The sequence below is a fragment of the Symphodus melops genome, assembly GCF_947650265.1.
Source record: "Symphodus melops genome assembly, contig: scaffold_114, whole genome shotgun sequence".
NCBI lineage: Eukaryota > Metazoa > Chordata > Actinopteri > Labriformes > Labridae > Symphodus > Symphodus melops.
Window position 1 is genome coordinate 30,242 of NW_027636624.1, and position 19,759 is coordinate 50,000.

The window sequence follows — 19,759 nt, forward strand, 5'->3', positions numbered from 1 at the left end:
TTCTATGGCAACAACCTTAAAGTGATACTTTCACTGACTGTTAGCATTCTCCATGTGTCAGAGCGCAGGCTTTATGCTAAGCTAAGCTGCAGACATGAGGAGGTGAGAGAGGCTCAGTGTGGACACCAGATATATTTAAAAACTTTATTAGAAAGAGCTCATTGAGCGACACACTGTGTGTGTGTGTATTTACAGTCGCTCTCAAACCGCCGCTAACAAACAATCACATAGAAAACAAACAGGATTTTACAAAGAGCCGTTAAAAATGGTAGAAATCATTTTTTACAGGCTGAAAACGTTGTGCTCTCATCACGCCGACCTTTATTCTTTTCTCAGAGCTTTATTTACAACACAAAGAAACAACGCAGTCGTCTGACACGCAGCCACAGAGACAAAAACCACAGAAGAAGAAACAGGAAGTAGTGCAGCAGAGCTCCAGGAGAGAGAGGGATGTACGGACGGACGATCAAATCAGCCAGAGAAGAAGAAAATCGCAGAAATATTACCAACGAAGAAGAAACACAAAGTCACATTCTGCCGAGTCATGTTTCAGACGCCATCTTAAAATGAATGATCTGACATTTATTTTGCCGTGTGTCCACGCGCCTCGAGCTCATAACCGTCTGTGTACGGCAGCCCGGGCAGACAAACTTCATCAGGTGGAGAAAACGACAACGAGCTTTAACGTGTTCTCACTCGCCCTCGCTCAGACGCCTCAAACTGTAACGCAGCTTTCTGCCACTAGAGGAGCCGCAGACTGAGGCTCTACGAGCTGGAGGTGCTAACAATGCTAACGTTAGCCTCACTCTGTGACATCATTAACCAGCGTCATGTCGTGGTTATGAAACGCGTTTGGATAAATGTCCACTCAGGGCTTCTGTAGTTTGGAAACTACAACTCGTGTTTAACAACCAATCATGTCACAGAACCAGAATGTTTATGGAGTTCTCTCCGTCACCATGGCGGCGGCGTCCTCAAACACTCCGGACGTTTCCATCGTTTAAACTAAAACACGTGTTGCCAGGCTGAACGCCACTTCACGACTTCTTTTAGTTTCATCGTTTTTTTGTTACCTGGCAGAAAAGACAAACAAACAACCTGAATAAATAAACTTCATTTGAATTATCTCCCCCCCCCCTGTCCCCTCCTCCCTCTCTCCCCCCCCCCTCTGTCCCCTCCTCCCTCTCTCCCCCCCCCCTCTGTCCCCTCCTCTCTCTCTCCCCCCCTCCCTCTCTCTCCCCCCTCTGTCCCTCCTCCCTCTCCCCCCCCCGTCCCCTCCTCCCTCTCTCTCTCCCCCCCCCCTCCCTCTCCCCCCCTCCCTCTCTCCCCCCCCCCCCCCCCCTCCCTCTCCCCCCCTCCTCTCTCTCCCTCTCTGTCTTTTATTTTGTATATTTATCTAAATAAAATCTGATTCTGTAGAAAAAGGACAAAATCTTGTTTTGGGATTTTTTTCTGTTTTTAAAAAAACCCCAAAAAACTTCTTGAATGAAAAAGAAAAATAATTTGCATAAAGACGTGCGCTGCTGCTTCCTGTTTGTCGAACCTTACAGGAAGTAAACAGACTTATTTTGAAATCAGGAGGAAGTAAAGACGATCTCTGTGGCGGCGAGCAGAAGGTTGTTTCAGTGTCCTTAAACAGGAAGTCAGTCCATAGCTGAGGGGGCGGGGCTTGTGCCCCTGTCAGTCTGAGCTCAGTACCTGACCTGGAGGTTTATCCAATCATGACCTCAGAGCGGGCGGAGTCTGTGGAATGACAGGGGAAGGCTGAGTGGGCGGGGCCTCAGCAGGCGTGTCATCACCTGCACTCCACAGCGACTGTGTTCTGAGTGGGCGAGGCCGAGGACGGACTCATGGCGGTGTCAGAGGACGAGGTGGACGCCGTGGTGTTGGACACTGAGGGGGGACGACAGAAACATCAACACTCACACTGAGCACGTGTGTCAGCTGCTTTCCCAGCATGCACTGCGTCTCCTACCTTCTCTCTCCTTCTTCTTCAGTCTCTTCCTGCGCCGGTCGATGGACGCCACCTCAGACTTCAAGGTCATGTAGTACTTCCTGATCTCCTGCAGTTTGTCCTGCAGGAAGGAGATCCTCTCTGTGCTGGACATGGAGTCCAGCTCGTCTGGGGGGAGAGAGAGACCGGGGTAGTTAGATGGACCGCGTCCCATACAGAACAGACGTTTGAATAACAAAGATGGCGGCTGTCGTTACCGAGCTGGAACGTCCACTTGTAGGTCCTCTGAGGAGAGAAGGCGTGTTTGTCTTTACCGTGAGACGACGGAGACGACAGGCCGGGACAACGAGACTTTGGAGACTTCTGGGGCAGAGACGAGACCCGGGACTGGTCCTCGCTGTCACTGCTGTGCCCTGGGGGGGGGGGGTCAGAGGACTACATCAGTACCCTGCTGGGTTGGACCACCTGTCCTCTGTCCTCAGCTGCAGGTTCACACGGACAGAACGCCACGTGCAGCAGACGCTTAAATCTGATGAGAAGTGTCAGATCCCAAGAGACCAGATCTGACCCGCCTGTCCGGACCGACCTGGTCTGATCCACATTGGTTTCCATGGTAACAGTAAAGCACAGGAAACACAACAGCAACATGGATGACAGAGAGCAGTCTGTCCACGGGCTTAGCTTCCTGCTCGCTGGATCTAAAAAGTGACATCATCATGACATCATCAGCTCACCTGCTCCGTTCTTCTCAGCCTTCCCAGGTGTGTGCGCTCGTTTCTGGTTCCGTTTGTGTTTCTTGGTCGTCGGGCTCGAGTTCACGTCCGTCACCCTCTTCTGACCTGAGAGCGAACATCACACAGGTTAACACCAACCGACCAATCACAGGCCTCCAAATCAACCGACCAATCACAGGCCTCCAAATCAACCCACCAATAACAGGCCTCTATATAAACCCACCTATCACAGGCCTCCATGTGAGCAGGGGGGCGGGACAACCCGTGGCGAGGTGGGAGGAAGTCTTACCTCTGTCCTTGGCGTCCTGCAGGGACAGCAGCGAGGTGGAGGACGAGGCGCTGCAATCAAATCCTGGGCTGGAGTCTCCTTCCTGCTCCCTCCTCCCCCCGCCTCCTCTCTCCTCCTCTGCAGCGCTCCTGGCTGGGAGGAGCTCCTCGGGGGAGGGGCTGGGAGCAGCGGCCGGCAGGAAGGGTCTCACCTGAGGCTGGGGGAGGTGGGGGAAGTGAGAGGAGGGGAGAGGGGTGTGGTGAAGGGGAGGCAAAGTGGGAGGAGCTTGTTGGGGCTCCCTCATCATCAGGAGGAGGTGCTCTGGGGGGGGGGAAGGCTTCTCCTTTTCATCAGGGTCATCCAGGTCCACCTCATGACAGACCAGAGCCTCAGGTCCAATCTGAGGCTCCGCCTCCTCGGAGGGCGAGGGGCCATGAGCCTCTACAGCGGGGGCCGGAGTCCCAGCATGCACCTCTGTCTCCTTCGTGGCTCCTCCAGTCAGTTGCTCCCCTGACGCCTCCTTCAGCGTCTCCTCAGCCAGGCGGGGCCACTCCTCTGTCTTCACCTCGCTCCTCCTCTCAGACTCCGCCCTCCGCAGCGGGGACGAGAGCGTCTTGGGCGATGTGCCAACGGCTATCTTGGACGCTGCAGGGGGAGTTTTGGGGGGCGTGGCCTCCTCCTGCCTTCTTTCAGGGCGGAGCTTCTTTTCTGCCGTCCGCTGGTCTGCTGCTTTACGTTTCAGCGCAGAGCTCCTCTCCTCAGGTAAGCCCGCCTCCTCCTCCTCAGAGGCGGAGTCAGTGTCAGAGTCAGCGGGGGGAGCCTCAGGGGGGAGGCGCTGGGTGGGGAGGCAGTGGAGGACCACCATTGGCTCGTCCTGTCTCTTCAGAACGCCACGAGGAGGAGATGAAACTGCTGCCATGTTGGAGGGGCTAACATTTGTGGCGGGGATTGGCGTGCAGAGTGGAGTTCTTGGCGGCGTTTCAGAGCCCGCCTCTCGGAGGTTGGACCTGCGACCTTTGAGCCTCGGGGAGGACAATGCAGTCGACTTGCCGTCCTCGTCGTCTGCAGGAGCTGGCGGAGGAGACGACACCAGTGGACTCTTTTCTGGAGACATCTTATTGGTCAGGTCCGGGAGGGGGGACGTCTTGATGACCACTTCCTGTCCGGGAGACATCTTGCTGCTGTCGTGGACGGACGGCGTCCTGGTGACTCCCTCCTGCAGAGCTGACGTTTTAGCCTCCTTTTCTGAATGCACAGGTAACTTGGCAGCTTCGACGGCAGGCTCCTCCCCCTCATCTGCCTCCTTCATTGATTGGCTCAGGAGTTTCTCCTGAGGCATGCTGGGAGACGGGGGCTCTGAGGCAGCAGGAAGTTGAGCTGCTGTTGCCGTGGCGAGAGTGTTTTTATCGTCAACGGCTGCCATGACATTCTCACTCCTCTCCTCCTGCTGCTGGGGGCTGGGCGGGGCATCAAGCCTCCCTCGCCATGGCGACGGCTTCTTGTCGTCAGACGGGTCTTCTGATTCGCTGTCATCTGACGAGTTCCCAGACTCCTCTGCAGGAAAGAGACGCTCGGTTAGTTCCTGTACGGATCAAAGACGGGAACTTTACGAGGAGTGGTTTCTCACCGTTTGACGCTTGGTCTGAGTCGTACATCCCCGACGTTCTCCGAGTCCTCCTGCGAGGAGTGTCTGCAGGGGGAGGAGTTTATTTAAAAGTGAACAACAGAGACCTGAGGGGATAACTCTTCTGAGCATGCTCAGTGTGTCTTACTGTCTCCGTTGGACAGGCTGGACGCCGCCTCAGCCCTGCTCCTGCCGTTGGAGCGTCCCTCGCTGCTGGGTGTTTTTGAAACGCTGCGTCCTGGGGGGCCTGAAGGCGGGGTCCTGGTCTGAGGTCGACCTCGCTTCGCTCCGGTCGGCTTCACCGCCATGTTCGGCGTCTTCTCATCGTCTCGCTCCTTCTCCGACTCTTCCTTGTTCTGTGTGAAACAAAGTGCAAGAAACCTTTGATGGGAGTCGGACACAAAATCAGTCAATATTTACCTGCTTGGTTACCATGGAAACAAAGATACAAGGCCGCCACAGTTATTGTTTTTAATGAACGCAAACCTCTCTGACCGCACTTTTTCCATTCTTTTCATTTTTACCGTTACAGAATTATAAAACGGGGCGCCGCAGTGCGTCCCCAAAAACAAACCTTTAAATAAAAGAATTATAACATGTTGGCCACCTGAGGAGGCAGACCGGTCAGAGGTCAAGGGTCAGAGGGTCAGAGGGAGAGACTCATGGTGAGGACATTGAGGGGGTCACAGGGTCAGAGGTCAGAGGGAGAGACTCATGGTGAGTACATTGAGGGGGTCACAGGGTCAGAGGTCAGAGGGAGAGACTCATGGTGAGGACATTGAGGGGGGGTCACAGGGTCAGAGGTCAGAGGGAGAGACTCATGGTGAGGACATTGAGGGGGTCACAGGGTCAGAGGTCAGAGGGAGAGACTCATGGTGAGGACATTGAGGGGGTCACAGGGTCAGAGGTCAGAGGGAGAGACAGAGTACAGAAGGAAGGTAGAGCAGAAGCTGCAGCAGAACAACATGAGGGAGGTCTGGGAGGGCATGAAAACCATCACAGGCTGCAAGAAGAAAACAACAACGCAGAAGACGGGGACCCTGAGAGAGCAAACCAGCTCAACGGGCGGCTGTGGCTCAGTTGGTAGAGTCGTCGCCCCTCAATCGGAAGGTTGAGGGTTCGATCCCCAGCTCCTGCGAGCAACATGTCCGATGTGGCCTTGGGCAAGACACTTAACCCCAAATTGCTCCCCCTGCTGCGTCTGGGGTGTATGAATGGATAGTTACTGGATGGGCCTATATCCAGCCCATCAGTGTGATCAGGTAGGTGTGATCTGCGGTGTAAGAAGCGCTTTGAGTAGTCGGAAGACTAGAAAAGCGCTATACAAGCTCAAGTCCATTTACCATTTAACTTGTTTTTTTTTAACAGGTTTGACAGCCCCGTCGCTGCAGCCAGTGCCTGTCCCCCCAGCACCCCTCTACACACCCCCTCCCTCCCTCTCACTCCTCCCAACACCTCCACCAGGACAGATACAACCTCCAGTGACAATCCATCCCCCCTCCCCCCCACCATCACCAGAGACCAGGTTAGAAAGGAGCTGAAGAGACTCCGTCCCAGGAAGGCAGCCGGCCCGGACAAGGTGTGTCCCAGGATGCTAAAGGCCTGCTCTGCTGAGCTGGGGGAGCCACTTCAGCACATCTTCAACATGAGCCTGCGGCTTGGGAAGGTTCCTGTGCTCTGGAAGACCTCGTGCCTCACCCCGGTCCCCAAGAAGAAGAACCCCAGTGAGCCGGGCGACTTCAGACCAATCGCTCTGACATCCCACGTTATGAAGACCTTTGAACGGCTGCTGCTCCAACACCTCAGACCCCAGGTCCAACACGCACAGGATCCCCTGCAGTTTGCATACCAGGCAAAGGTGGGCGTGGACGATGCCATCCTCTATCTCCTACACAGGGCTTACTCTCATCTGGACAAAGGGAGCAGCATGATGAGAATCATGTTCTTTGATTTCTCAAGCGCCTTTGACACCATCCATCCCCTCCTACTGAGAGACAAGCTGACCGAGATGAGGGTGGACTCGTACCTGGTGAGGTGGATCACTGACTACCTCACAGAGAGACCACAGTACGTCAGACTGAAGGACTGCACATCTGACACTGTGGTCAGCAGCACCGGAGCACCACAGGGGACCGTGCTCTCCCCCGTCCTGTTCACCCTGTATACCTCTGACTTCCAGTATAACTCTGAGCTCTGCCACATGCAGAAATACTCGGACGACACTGCGATAGTTGCTTGTGTCAGGGATGGACAGGAGGAGTACAGGAGCCTGATCGAGGACTTTGTGACGTGGTGCAGTGCCAACCATCTGCAGCTAAACACCTCCAAGACCAAGGAGATGGTGGTGGACTTCCGAAGGAACAAACCACATCTAGAACCTGTTTCCATCGGGGGGCTCGACGTGGAGGTGGTCAGGACCTACGGGTACCTGGGGCTGCAGCTGGATGACAAGCTGGACTGGTCGCCTAACATGGACACTACCTGCAGGAAGGGACAGAGTCGTCTGTACTTCCTGAGAAGGCTGGGGTCCTTCAACATCTGCAAAAAGCTGCTGCAGATGTTCTACCAGTCTGTGGTGTCCAGCGTCCTCTTCTACGCAGTGGTGTGCTGGGGAGGAAGCTGCAAGAAGAGGGACGCAGCACGCCTGGACAGACTGGTGAGGAGGGCCGGCTCTGTGGTGGGTACAGAGCTGGACTCACTGGTGAGGAGGGCTGGTTCTGTGGTGGGCACAGAGCTGGACTCTCTGGTGAGGAGGACTGGCTCTGTGGGGGGTACAGAGCTGGACTCACTGGTGAGGAGGACTGGCTCTGTGGGGGGTACAGAGCTGGACTCACTGGTGAGGAGGACTGGCTCTGTGGTGGGTACAGAGCTGGACTCACTGGTGAGGAGGGCCGGCTCTGTGGGGGGTACAGAGCTGGACTCACTGGTGACAGTGGTAGAGAGGAGGTCTCTGGACAAAATGCTCTCCATCATGGACAACACACACCACCCTCTGCACAGCACCTTCACCGGTCAGAGGAGCATGTTCAGTGACAGACTGCTGTCACAGTCGTGCTCCACGGACAGACTCAAGAACTCTTTTGTCCCCCTATAGGCCATAAGACTGTACAACACTTCACTGTCACGACAGGGAAGAAGCACACTGTGAACCCTGGACTCACTGCTGACCTCAGAGTCGGCCTCCAGCTGGACACTTTAATGCATATCGATAGATCTTTTCTAGATTGATCTTCAACACTTAATGCTAATCTGCTCCTCAATAGTTGGGTACTTTAATGATAATCACACTAATCACTCCTGGTTTCACCTTATTGTTTTGGACACTTAATGCTAATCACTGCTCCTTTATGTTGCTGAGCACTTTAATGGCCCAGTCTGCATCCCTGCATTGACTGTTTAATGACTGTACTCACACCTCTGGCACTACCTCAAACACCTCTGTACATGCACATGGAACTAGTTTCTAGAAGGTCAGCACTTTGTTTCTAAGGCTCTTTAACTGTTTACAGGTCTCTTTTAATCAGCACATGTTTTTCTCTCCTTCACAGGTTATGTACATTATGCTATATAAGTTTTAAGTCTAATGCTAATGCTAACTGCACAGGTTATGTACATTATGCTATATAAGTTTAAGTCTAATGCTAATGCTAACTGCACAGGTTATGTACATTATGCTATATAAGTTTAAGTCTAATGCTAATGCTAACTGCACAGGTTATGTACATTATGCTATATAAGTTTAAGTCTAATGCTAATGCTAACTGCACAGGTTATGTACATTACGCTATATAAGTTTAAGTCTAATGCTAATGCTAACTGCACAGGTTATGTACATTATGCTATATAAGTTTTAAGTCTAATGCTAATGCTAACTGCACAGGTTATGTACATTATGCTATATAAGTTTAAGTCTAATGCTAATGCTAACTGCACAGGTTATGTACATTACGCTATATAAGTTTAAGTCTAATGCTAATGCTAACTGCACAGGTTTAACATATAATTATGTTTACTCTTAGTCACATAGGGGCTGCTAAATCTTGTTTGGGGGATTATTGTATACAGGGGGGAGGGGGGACAGCAGGTGTGTATTGTAACTAATGTCTTGTGTCCTGCCTGTCTGTATACTGCTACTGGATGCCCTGAATTTCCCTCGGGATCAATAAAGTATCTATCTATCTATCTATCTATCTAGGGTCAGAGTTCAGAGGGTCAGGGTTCAGAGGTCAGAGTTCAGCGGTATCAAACCTGCTCACCTTGGCCTTCCTTCTCTGTCTCTTCTTTGTCCCTTTCTCCGGGGGCCAGATGATCCGGTCAGCCTTCACCCACTCATCGTACCTGAGGAACACACACACACGTCAATACAGGCCCCGCCTCCATGGAGTCAGAACAGTGACATGATGATGGTGTTCCACGTGTTTCCGTACTCCTTCATGTTCAGGTGTGTTCTCCACGCCATCATGTCACACTCACAGTTCCTCCTCCTCACCTGACTCCTCCTCCTCCTCACCTGACGTTCCAGCCGTAGTAATGAACCAGATAGAACTGCTCGCCGTTGTCCACGTCCGTCTTCTTGATGTGAGCCTCGTAGATCTTTTGAGTCTTTCCCCGGCCGTACTTAACCCTGACCTTCGTCCCCGCTAGAGAGTCCTCGTCCTCCTCGCCTTCACTCCTGAGACACACACACACACACACACACACACACACACACACATCATCTTGATGTTCGACAGACTGAACGACCTTCAGAGAGGAGGCGCTGTGACCTTACCTGTCTCCTCTCCTCCTCTCCAGATCGTCCTCCTCATCCTCGTCTTCCTCCTCCTCCTCCTCAGAGCCTCTCTCTGAGTCCTCCATTCTCCTGTGGCTGCGTCTCCTCATCTCCCTCTGCTCCTCGCTGTGATCTCCTCCTCTCGTCTCTGGTCTGGATGGAGACTCCGCCTTCAGACTCTCCAAACAGCGCCTCCTCCCCTGAAAGGTCACAAGGTCAAAAGGTCACATCACACCTTCATAGGACCACTCGCCTCCTCATGAAGGGAGCAGCATGAGGAGGAGGAACATGTGGAGGAGGTAACAAGAGGAGGTGGCAACAGGAGGTGGAGACACAGGAGGAGACACAGGAGAAGGAGACAGAGGAGGAGGAGACACAGGAGCAGGAGGAGACACAGGAGAAGGAGACAGAGGAGGAGGAGACACAGGAGCAGGAGGAGACACAGGAGAAGGAGACAGAGGAGGAGGAGACACAGGAGCAGGAGGAGACACGGGAGGAGGAGACACAGGAGCAGGAGGAGACAGACGAGGAGGAGACAGAGGAGGAGGAGGTGACAGAGGAGGAGGTGACACAGGAGCAGGAGGAGGAACAGGAGGAGACACAGGAGCAGGAGGAGGAGACACAGGAACAGGAGGAGACAGGAGCAGGAGGAGGAACAGGAGGAGACACAGGAGCAGGAGGAGACAGACGAGGAGGAGACACAGGAGCAGGAGGAGACAGACGAGGAGGAGACAGAGGAGGAGGAGACACCGGAGCAGGAGGAGACAGAGGAGGAGGAGACACAGGAGCAGGAGGAGGAACAGGAGGAGACAGAGGAGCAACAGGAGGAGACGGAGGGGAAGGAGGAGGAACAGGAGCAGGAGGAGACAGACGAGGAGGAGGATGAACAGGAGGAGACAGAGGGGGAGGAGACAGAGGAGGAGGAGACACAGGAGCAGGAGGAGGAACAGGAGCAGGAGGAGACAGAGGAGGAGGAGACACAGGAGCAGGAGGAGGAACAGGAGCAGGAGGAGGAACAGGAGCAGGAGGAGACACAGGAGCAGGAGGATGAACAGGAGGAGACTGAGGAGCAGGAGGAGACAGAGGAGGAGGAGACACAGGAGAAGGAGGAGCAACAGGAGGAGACAGAGGAGAAGGAGGAGGAACAGGAGGAGACAGAGGGGGAGGAGACAGAGGAGGAGGAGACACAGGAGCAGGAGGAGGAACAGGAGCAGGAGGAGACACAGGAGCAGGAGGAGACACAGGAGGAGACAGAGGAGCAGGAGGAGACACAGGAGAAGGAGGAGCAACAGGAGGAGACAGAGGAGAAGGAGGAGGAACAGGAGACACAGGAGCAGGAGGAGACACAGGAGCAGGAGGAGACAGGAGCAGGAGGAGCAACAGGAGGAGACACAGGAGAAGGAGGAGCAACAGGAGGAGACAGAGGAGCAGGAGGAGACACAGGAGAAGGAGGAGACACAGGAGGAGACACAGGAGAAGGAGGAGACACAGGAGCAGGAGGAGACACAGGAGAAGGAGGAGACACAGGAGCAGGAGGAGACAGGAGCAGGAGGAGACACAGGAGAAGGAGGAGACACAGGAGGAGACACAGGAGCAGGAGGAGACAGAGGGGGAGGAGACAGAGGAGGAGGAGACACAGGAGCAGGAGGAGGAACAGGAGCAGGAGGAGACACAGGAGCAGACAGAGGAGCAGGAGGAGACACAGGAGAAGGAGGAGCAACAGGAGGAGACAGAGGAGAAGGAGGAGGAACAGGAGACACAGGAGCAGGAGGAGACACAGGAGCAGGAGGAGCAACAGGAGGAGACACAGGAGAAGGAGGAGCAACAGGAGGAGACAGAGGAGCAGGAGGAGACACAGGAGAAGGAGGAGACACAGGAGGAGACACAGGAGAAGGAGGAGACACAGGAGCAGGAGGAGACACAGGAGAAGGAGGAGACACAGGAGCAGGAGGAGACAGGAGCAGGAGGAGACACAGGAGAAGGAGGAGACACAGGAGGAGACACAGGAGCAGGAGGAGACACAGGAGCAGGAGGAGACACAGGAGAAGGAGGAGACACAGGAGCAGGAGGAGACACAGGAGCAGGAGGAGACACAGGAGCAGGAGGAGACACAGGAGGAGACACAGGAGCAGGAGGAGACACAGGAGCAGGAGGAGACACAGGAGAAGGAGGAGACACAGGAGGAGACAGAGGAGCAGGAGGAGACAGGAGAAGGAGGAGACACAGGAGGAGACACAGGAGCAGGAGGAGACACAGGAGAAGGAGGAGACACAGGAGCAGGAGGAGACACAGGAGAAGGAGGAGACACAGGAGGAGACACAGGAGCAGGAGGAGACACAGGAGAAGGAGGAGACACAGGAGCAGGAGGAGACACAGGAGAAGGTAGCAGGAGTGAAGGTTTTCTCACCCTTGGGGAACACTGCGTCTCCTTCGACTCCTCCTTTTCGCTGTCACTGCCTGAATCCAGCTCCTCCATGTTCTCTGCCACAGGCTCCACCTTCTCTGCTGGCGAGCAGGACTCTTTTAGCTCCGCCTCTGGGTGCCTCTGATTGGCCAGAGTGGTGGGAGGGCGGGGGTTGTTGTGATGGATGGTCCTGAAGGTGATAGAGGCGGAGCGACAGTACTCCTCGAAACCATACAGGTACCTGGAAACAGCAGATACACGTTCATGGAAGCAGGGGCTGATGGGAAATGTAGTGAGTCTGTCAGGTGTCTCTCAGGTGAGCTCTTACTTCTTGTAGGCCGTCTTTACGTTGTAGGACGCTGCAGAGTTCAGGATGGGGATCCCAAGATCCATGTAGACCTGCTTCCACACAGTCCCTGACTCAATCTAAACACACACACACAGTCAGCACCGCTAACAGGAAGTGACATCACATTTAACAGGAAGAGACATCAAAGGCATTTAGGATGATCTGGGACCCTTTCTGCAAAGACAGGCAGCGGATGACCTTTGACCTACAGATGTACCCCAGGTGTCTCACCTTGTGGCAGCCTCCATGTTGATAAACCAGTCTGAAGAGTTTGAAGAGGTTCAGGTCTTTGTAACCCAGCACAGGGGGCTTGTTGATCGGGGTCCCTGAAGGACAGACAGGAAACAGAAAGCAGCAGGTTGATTAGAGCAAGGAGACGGTAGAGGTGGCGTGCAGACAGTCTGTAGAGGTGGCGTGCAGACAGTCTGTAGAGGTGGCGTGCAGACAGTCTGTAGAGGTGGCGTGCAGACAGTCTGTAGACTCACACTGCAGGGACCTGGTCCAGCATGTGGACTAGATAAACCTGCAGGAGCTCTGATAGAGAGCCTGAACCCTCACACTGCAGGGACCTGGTCCAGCATGTGGACTAGATAAACCTGCTGGAGCTCTGATAGAGAGCCTGAACCCTCACACTGCAGGGACCTGGTCCAGCATGTGGACTAGATAAACCTGCTGGAGCTCTGATAGAGAGCCTGAACCCTCACACTGCAGGGACCTGGTCCAGCATGTGGACTAGATAAACCTGCTGGAGCTCTGATAGAGAGCCTGAACCCTCACACTGCAGGGACCTGGTCCAGCATGTGGACTAGATAAACCTGCTGGAGCTCTGATAGAGAGCCTGAACCCTCACACTGCAGGGACCTGGTCCAGCATGTGGACTACATAGTTTCAGTCTGCTCACCTCGGTCTTCCATGAACTTGTACAGCTGCTGCAGAAACAAGTCTCTCTCCTCCGGATCCAGCTCCTCCTCGGGCTGACAAGAGAGAGAGACAGGTGAGCAGACAGACAGGTGAGCAGACAGACAGGTGAGCAGACAGACAGGTGAGCAGACAGACAGGTGAGCAGACAGACAGGTGAGCAGACAGACAGACAGGTGAGCAGACAGACAGACAGGTGAGCAGACAGACAGGTGAGCAGACAGACAGGTGAGCAGACAGACAGGTGAGCAGACAGACAGACAGGTGAGCAGACAGACAGACAGACAGACAGGTGAGCAGACAGACAGGTGAGCAGACAGACAGGTGAGCAGACAGACAGGTGAGCAGACAGACAGACAGACAGACAGACAGACAGGTGAGCAGACAGACAGACAGACAGACAGGTGAGCAGACAGACAGACGAGCAGACAGACAGACAGACAGACAGACAGACAGACAGGTGAGCAGACAGACAGACAGACAGACAGGTGAGCAGACAGACAGACAGGTGAGCAGACAGACAGACAGGTGAGCAGACAGACAGACAGACAGGTGAGCAGGCAGACAGACAGGTGAGCAGACAGACAGACAGACAGGTGAGCAGACAGACAGACAGGTGAGCAGACAGACAGACAGACAGGTGAGCAGACAGACAGACAGACAGACAGGTGAGCAGACAGACAGACAGACAGGTGAGCAGACAGACAGGTGAGCAGACAGACAGGTGAGCAGACAGACAGACAGGTGAGCAGACAGACAGACAGACAGGTGAGCAGACAGACAGGTGAGCAGACAGACAGACAGGTGAGCAGACAGACAGACAGACAGGTGAGCAGGCAGACAGACAGGTGAGCAGACAGACAGACAGACAGGTGAGCAGACAGACAGACAGGTGAGCAGACAGACAGACAGACAGACAGGTGAGCAGACAGACAGACAGACAGACAGGTGAGCAGACAGACAGACAGACAGGTGAGCAGACAGACAGGTGAGCAGACAGACAGGTGAGCAGACAGACAGACAGGTGAGCAGACAGACAGACAGGTGAGCAGACAGACAGACAGGTGAGCAGACAGACAGACAGGTGAGCAGACAGACAGGTGAGCAGACAGACAGACAGGTGAGCAGACAGACAGGTGAGCAGCAGCTTCACCCTCACCTCTTCTTTAATGCGTTTCTTCTTTTTCTTCTCCTCTTCATCGTCCACTTCTCCGTCACTCTCCTTCTCCTCCTCTTCCTCTTCATCACTGGAGGACGAGTCCAGGATCTGACTCATGTCCATCTTCCACACATCTGGAACCTCCCTGTTCTTTAAGAACATCTGGGCTGCTATGAAACCTGGAGGAGGGAGAGGACAAGCGTCAAGTACAGCTGAGCCGGGGCCCCCTGGAGCAGCTGAGCCGGGGCCCCCTGGAGCAGCTGAGCCGGGGCCCCTGGAGCAGCTGAGCCGGGGCCCCCTGGCGCAGCTGAGCCGGGGCCCCCTGGAGCAGCCGAGCCGGGGCCCCCTGGCGCAGCTGAGCCGGGGCCCCCTGGAGCAGCTGAGCCGGGGCCCCCTGGAGCAGCTGAGCCGGGGCCCCCTGGAGCAGCTGAGCCGGGGCCCCCTGGATGCTGCCTCACCTCTCTTGCTGGAGAAGTCCGAGCGTATGATGCTGGTGGAGGTGACAGCACGGACGGATCTCCTCGCCACCGTGTAGCTGAAGGACAACAGGAAACAGGAAACAGGAAACAGGAAGGAGAATGAGGCGGCTGGTCACTTTAGAATCAAAGATCCATTCAATCAAGAAAAACTTACAACTTGGCGTTTCCGAAGGATCGGACCAGACACTGATCCTTCTTCACCACCATTTCATCGTTACAGCTCGGAGACACCACCTGAGGGAGTGAGCACACCTGAGTGACGTCATCGCTCACAGCCAATCAGATGGGGGGTGTGTTAAACAGTGCTCACCAGAGCCAGGTACCAGCTGCCTGGTTGTTCATCCTCGTTCTCGATGCAGGATACTTTCCCCAACAGTTCATCATTCAGCCTCCTCCGGTCCTCCTCCTCATCCTCACTGGACGAAGACTCGTTCTCCTCATCCGCCCTGAGAGAGCGAGAGAGAGAGAGAGAGAGAGAGTTTAGACTGCAGTACCCATTTTAAACACTTGGAGTCAGAGCTACCGACTGCTCCTTTAAAGAAATCATTCGTCCTCTTTAATTAGATTCACAGTGGGAGGAGCTTAATATTCACAGTGGGAGGAGCTTAATATTCACAGTGGGAGGAGCTTAATATTCATTATCTGTGACACTTTTCTTTGTCTGCAAATGAAGAGTAAACACTCACACAGCCTGGGACGAACGCCGTCCTCCTCGATTTGTCTTCTTACCGATGACCGGCGTGCCAAAGTGCTCAGGGTTGGTCAGCGGCAGCTGGTCCAACGTCTGAGGGGACAAGAAGACAATGATGTCATCCCTTAACATGTCACGGCGTCACGGCGTGGAAGGATACAGAAAGTAGTCCCCTCTGTGAGGTACTCACCTCACTCTCTGCAAAATGTCTCTCTCCCTTCAGACACAGGGACGTTCGACGAAGAGTCTTCTCATCTCCATCATCAAACACTGAAACAAACGCACAGTGAGGTCACTTCCTGTCCTGTTTCCCTCATCACTGAGTGACCTGTGATTTGTTCAGGTCCTACAGTGACGCTCGAGGCTTCAGACTGTTGTAAGAACCTCAGATGGCGTGCAGCGAGAAGAAGACGTGTGACTGTCTCTGCTAAATGCTACATGCTAAGCTAACATTTCCTAATCTGCACCCCGTGTCCTCCTGGCCTTTCAGTGCGGGCAGAGTGTCAGATACAGTCAGTGTGGACCAATCAGAGAGCAGGATCACTGACTCACCCACAGTGTAGAGGCTGGCGTCCGTCAGCTTACCGATGACGGCCTCGCTGGACAGACCCTCGTTAGTCTTCACCTCCACAGTGGAGCCCACCTGAGAGAGCGCACAGACCATTAACACTCATCACAGCCTCACCGTTACCATGGTAACCCCTCATCTTCATCAGGGGCGTCTTACCCTCAGAGGACCTTTGACCTGGTCGTCCTGAACCACCTGGGAAGTGCTGTCACCTTTCAGAGTCACCTGAGGGCACAGAGGAGGAGATCAAAGAGGAGGAGCTTAAAGAGGAGGAGAGGAGGAGCTTAAAGAGGAGGAGGTGATGAGATCAAAGAGGAGGAGATCAAAGAGGAGGAGAGGAGGAGGTGATGAGATCAAAGAGGAGGAGATCAAAGAGGAGGAGAGGAGGAGGTGATGAGATCAAAGAGGAGGAGTTTAAAGAGGAGGAGCTTAAAGAGGAGGAGAGGAGGTGATTAGAGAGGAGGAGGTGATGAGATCAAAGAGGAGGAGTTTAAAGAGGAGGAGCTTAAAGAGGAGGAGAGGAGGTGATTAGAGATGAGGAGGTGATGAGATCAAAGAGGAGGAGCTTAAAGAGGAGGAGAGGAGGTGATGAGATCAAAGAGGAGGAGTTTAAAGAGGAGGAGCTTAAAGAGGAGGAGAGGAGGTGATTAGAGATGAGGAGGTGATGAGATCAAAGAGGAGGAGCTTAAAGAGGAGGAGAGGAGGTGATGAGATCAAAGAGGAGGAGCTTAAAGAGGAGGAGAGGAGGTGATTAGAGATGAGGAGGTGATGAGATCAAAGAGGAGGAGCTTAAAGAGGAGGAGAGGAGGTGATTAGAGATGAGGAGGTGATGAGATCAAAGAGGAGGTGATTAGAGAGGAGGAGGTGATGAGATCAAAGAGGAGGAGCTTAAAGAGGAGAAGAGGAGGTGATTAGAGAGGAGGAGGTGATGAGATCAAAGAGGAGGAGCTTAAAGAGGAGGAGAGGAGGAGCTTAAAGAGGAGAAGAGGAGGTGATTAGAGAGGAGGAGGTGATGAGATCAAAGAGGAGGAGCTTAAAGAGGAGGAGAGGAGGAGCTTAAAGAGGAGGAGGTGATGAGATCAAAGAGGAGGAGCTTAAAGAGGAGGTCACAGCATGAGTCCTGTCGCTGTGCTGTAGACCGCTGTGTGTGTGTGTGTGTGTGTGTGTGTGTGTGTGTGTGTGTGTGTGTGTATGTGTGTGTGTGTGTGTGTGTGTGTGTGTGTGTCTTACCTTCACCTTCACCATACGTTTCACAGTCTTGATCTTGGCCTCACAGAAGGCTCCTCTGTACTTGGCACTAACATCCGTCCCCACAGTCAGGTAGGCAGGCTCGTCTGCTGCCTAACACACACACACACACACACACACACACACACACACACACACACACACACACACACACACACACACACACACACACACACACACACACACACACACACACACACACACACACACACACACACACACACACACACACACACACACACACACACACACACAGTTAGCTGTTAGCATTAGCAGACTGGATAGACATGTCCCATGATGCATCACTGCCAGGTGTGACGGCACTCCGTTTGATCCCATCGAAATAAAGGGGAGCATAAGAGGTGGTTTTATTACCATGGCAACAGAAACAAATCCACTAACGGGTCCCTGCTGGATTAAAGTGGACTGAGTCCTGCTTAGGTTTCTTTGGATCCTTGATTGATGCTGCTTTCTGTCGGGCTGACGTCGGGTCCAGGTCCAGAACCTTTGATCTACTTCAGACCGTCTGATCTGAACGACTTAAACGCAGAGTTCTCCCTCAATGTCCAATGACCAGTCTGTGAGGGTCTTGGATGGTCTGTGAGGGTCTTGGATGGTCCGTGATGGTCTGTGAGGGTCTTGGATGGTCCGTGATGGTCTGTGAGGGTCTTGGATGGTCTGTGAGGGTCTTGGATGGTCCGTGATGGTCTGTGAGGGTCTTGGATGGTCCGTGATGGTCTGTGAGGGTCCTGGATGGTCTGTGATGGTTTGTGAGGGTCTGTGAAGGTCTGTGAGGGTTTGTGATGGTCTGTGAGGGTCCTGGATGGTCTGTGAGGGTCCTGGATGGTCTGTGAGGGTCTGTGAGGGTTTGTGATGGTCTGTGAGGGTCCTGGATGGTCTGTGAGGGTTTGTGAGGGTCTGTGAGTGTTTGTGATGGTCTGTGAGTGTTTGTGATGGTCTGTGATGGTCTGTGATGGTCCTGGATGGTCTGTGATGGTCCTGGATGGTCTGTGAGTGTTTGTGATGGTCCTGGATGGTCTGTGATGGTCCTGGGTGGTCTGTGAGTGTTTGTGATGGTCTGTGAGTGTTTGTGATGGTCTGTGAGTGTTTGTGATGGCCCTGGATGGTCTGTGATGGTCCTGGATGGTCTGTGAGGGTCTGTGATGGTCTGTGAGGGTCCTGGATGGTCTGTGAGGGGTTGTGATGGTCTGTGATGGTCTGTGATGGTCTGTGATGGTCCTGGATGGTCTGTGTGGGTCCTGGATGGTCTGTGATGGTTTGTGAGGGTCTGTGATGGTCTGTGAGTGTTTGTGATGGTTTGTGAGGGTCTGTGATGGTCTGTGATGGTCCTGGATGGTCTGTGATGGTCCTGGATGGTCTGTGATGGTCCTGGATGGTCTGTGTGGGTCCTGGATGGTCTGTGATGGTTTGTGATGGTCTGTGATGGTCTGTGATGGTCTGTGATGGTCCTGGATGGTCTGTGTGGGTCCTGGATGGTCTGTGATGGTTTGTGAGGGTCTGTGATGGTCTGTGATGGTCCTGGATGGTCTGTGATGGTCCTGGATGGTCTGTGTGGGTCCTGGATGGTCTGTGATGGTCTCAGGGAGAGTTACCCTACAGAGTACTGATCTGTCTGAATTCAAAAAACAGATTCTGGAGAAACTCAGTCGGTGTCTCTTTGCGTTGTCATGGTAACATACATGTAGCTGTGTGTTTCCATGACGATGATATATAGTGTAAAGGTGTTGACACCTCCATCTTTTACATGTAAACACTGATGCCTCTCGTACTGGTCAGATCCCAGTAAGGCCAGTCAAGATCAAACACTTACCTTCATCTCTCTGCTTATTTGAGGGAGTCCAGCTCGAAAGAATCCGGATCACTGAAAGACAGAAGGACACATGAGAGACAATCACCAGACAGAGGACAACCAGGCGCAATGCTAAGCTAACAAGCTACCTGCTCACTTGTGTTACCTCTGGATTCTCTGTCCCCCCTCCTCCCCCCGGACCAGAACTAATATGTGGCACCAACAGCCAACTCCAACCAGCTCCCAGCGGCCCCTGATCCCGATCCTGGAGGGACCGTGTGAGGCTTCTTCCCGCTCCGCCATGTCAGCTAGCTCTGCTAACATCCCTCCCCCCTCCCCCCCTAAACCCGCTTGCTACACACCCGCAGCTGTGGGGGAGAACCAGTACCACATTACCGAGTCTCAGTGAGCACAGAGTCCAAACAGAGGCGGGTGAAGCTACATGTAGCTGCTTAGCTAACTAGCAGCTAGCTTTAAAGCGTCGAGGACGGAACCAGCTTCCGCTCCCAGGACGGACGAAGTTTGTGCCGAACCAGGCGGGCCGGTTCTGCCACTCGACGGTTGAACTCATGCTGTGGGTTTATTGGTTGGAAATGTGAAGCTCGTTTCTTCCACAAAGAAGAAACAAGCTTCACATTTCTTCACAGCTGAAACCAGCGGACTGTCTGCCATTCAAAGCCCAGCCTGCCCGCTCTCTCAGCGGATACCTGCGACCCTCCCGCCCGGCCTGTCACACCCGAGCCCCGGCTCCGAACTCCGGATCAGCCCTCGGTCCGGCTCGA

General features: G+C 53.8%; 1 protein-coding gene across 4 annotated transcripts in view; it reads right to left on the reverse strand.

Moving 5' to 3' along the window:
- Positions 1 to 1,471: 1,471 nt before the first annotated feature.
- The window catches only part of arid4a (AT-rich interactive domain 4A), a 19,078-nt gene continuing 790 nt past the window's right edge, over positions 1,472 to 19,759 (reverse strand). The window contains exons 1-25 of one of the 4 annotated variants that reach the window (XM_079373058.1): positions 19,685 to 19,704; positions 18,999 to 19,049; positions 17,150 to 17,260; positions 16,079 to 16,144; positions 15,904 to 15,994; positions 15,542 to 15,621; positions 15,347 to 15,444; positions 14,971 to 15,106; positions 14,815 to 14,894; positions 14,640 to 14,716; positions 14,182 to 14,360; positions 13,006 to 13,078; positions 12,336 to 12,430; positions 12,084 to 12,181; positions 11,759 to 11,996; positions 9,352 to 9,551; positions 9,091 to 9,252; positions 8,837 to 8,918; positions 4,729 to 4,936; positions 4,584 to 4,646; positions 2,978 to 4,510; positions 2,689 to 2,793; positions 2,212 to 2,367; positions 1,976 to 2,122; positions 1,472 to 1,893 (exon numbers count right to left, since the gene is read on the reverse strand). In XM_079373058.1, coding sequence (XP_079229184.1) covers positions 1,796 to 1,893; positions 1,976 to 2,122; positions 2,212 to 2,367; positions 2,689 to 2,793; positions 2,978 to 4,510; positions 4,584 to 4,646; positions 4,729 to 4,936; positions 8,837 to 8,918; positions 9,091 to 9,252; positions 9,352 to 9,551; positions 11,759 to 11,996; positions 12,084 to 12,181; positions 12,336 to 12,430; positions 13,006 to 13,078; positions 14,182 to 14,360; positions 14,640 to 14,716; positions 14,815 to 14,894; positions 14,971 to 15,106; positions 15,347 to 15,444; positions 15,542 to 15,621; positions 15,904 to 15,994; positions 16,079 to 16,144; positions 17,150 to 17,260; positions 18,999 to 19,004 — 4,182 coding nt within the window. In that variant the 5' untranslated portion in view covers positions 19,005 to 19,049; positions 19,685 to 19,704 and the 3' untranslated portion in view covers positions 1,472 to 1,795. Of the gene's footprint in view, positions 1,894 to 1,975; positions 2,123 to 2,211; positions 2,368 to 2,688; positions 2,794 to 2,977; positions 4,511 to 4,583; positions 4,647 to 4,728; positions 4,937 to 8,836; positions 8,919 to 9,090; positions 9,253 to 9,351; positions 9,552 to 11,758; positions 11,997 to 12,083; positions 12,182 to 12,335; positions 12,431 to 13,005; positions 13,079 to 14,181; positions 14,361 to 14,639; positions 14,717 to 14,814; positions 14,895 to 14,970; positions 15,107 to 15,346; positions 15,445 to 15,541; positions 15,622 to 15,903; positions 15,995 to 16,078; positions 16,145 to 17,149; positions 17,261 to 18,998; positions 19,050 to 19,339; positions 19,359 to 19,684; positions 19,705 to 19,759 lie in introns of those variants that run through there. The other 3 variants (XM_079373059.1, XM_079373060.1, XM_079373057.1) reach the window with 3 other exon arrangements.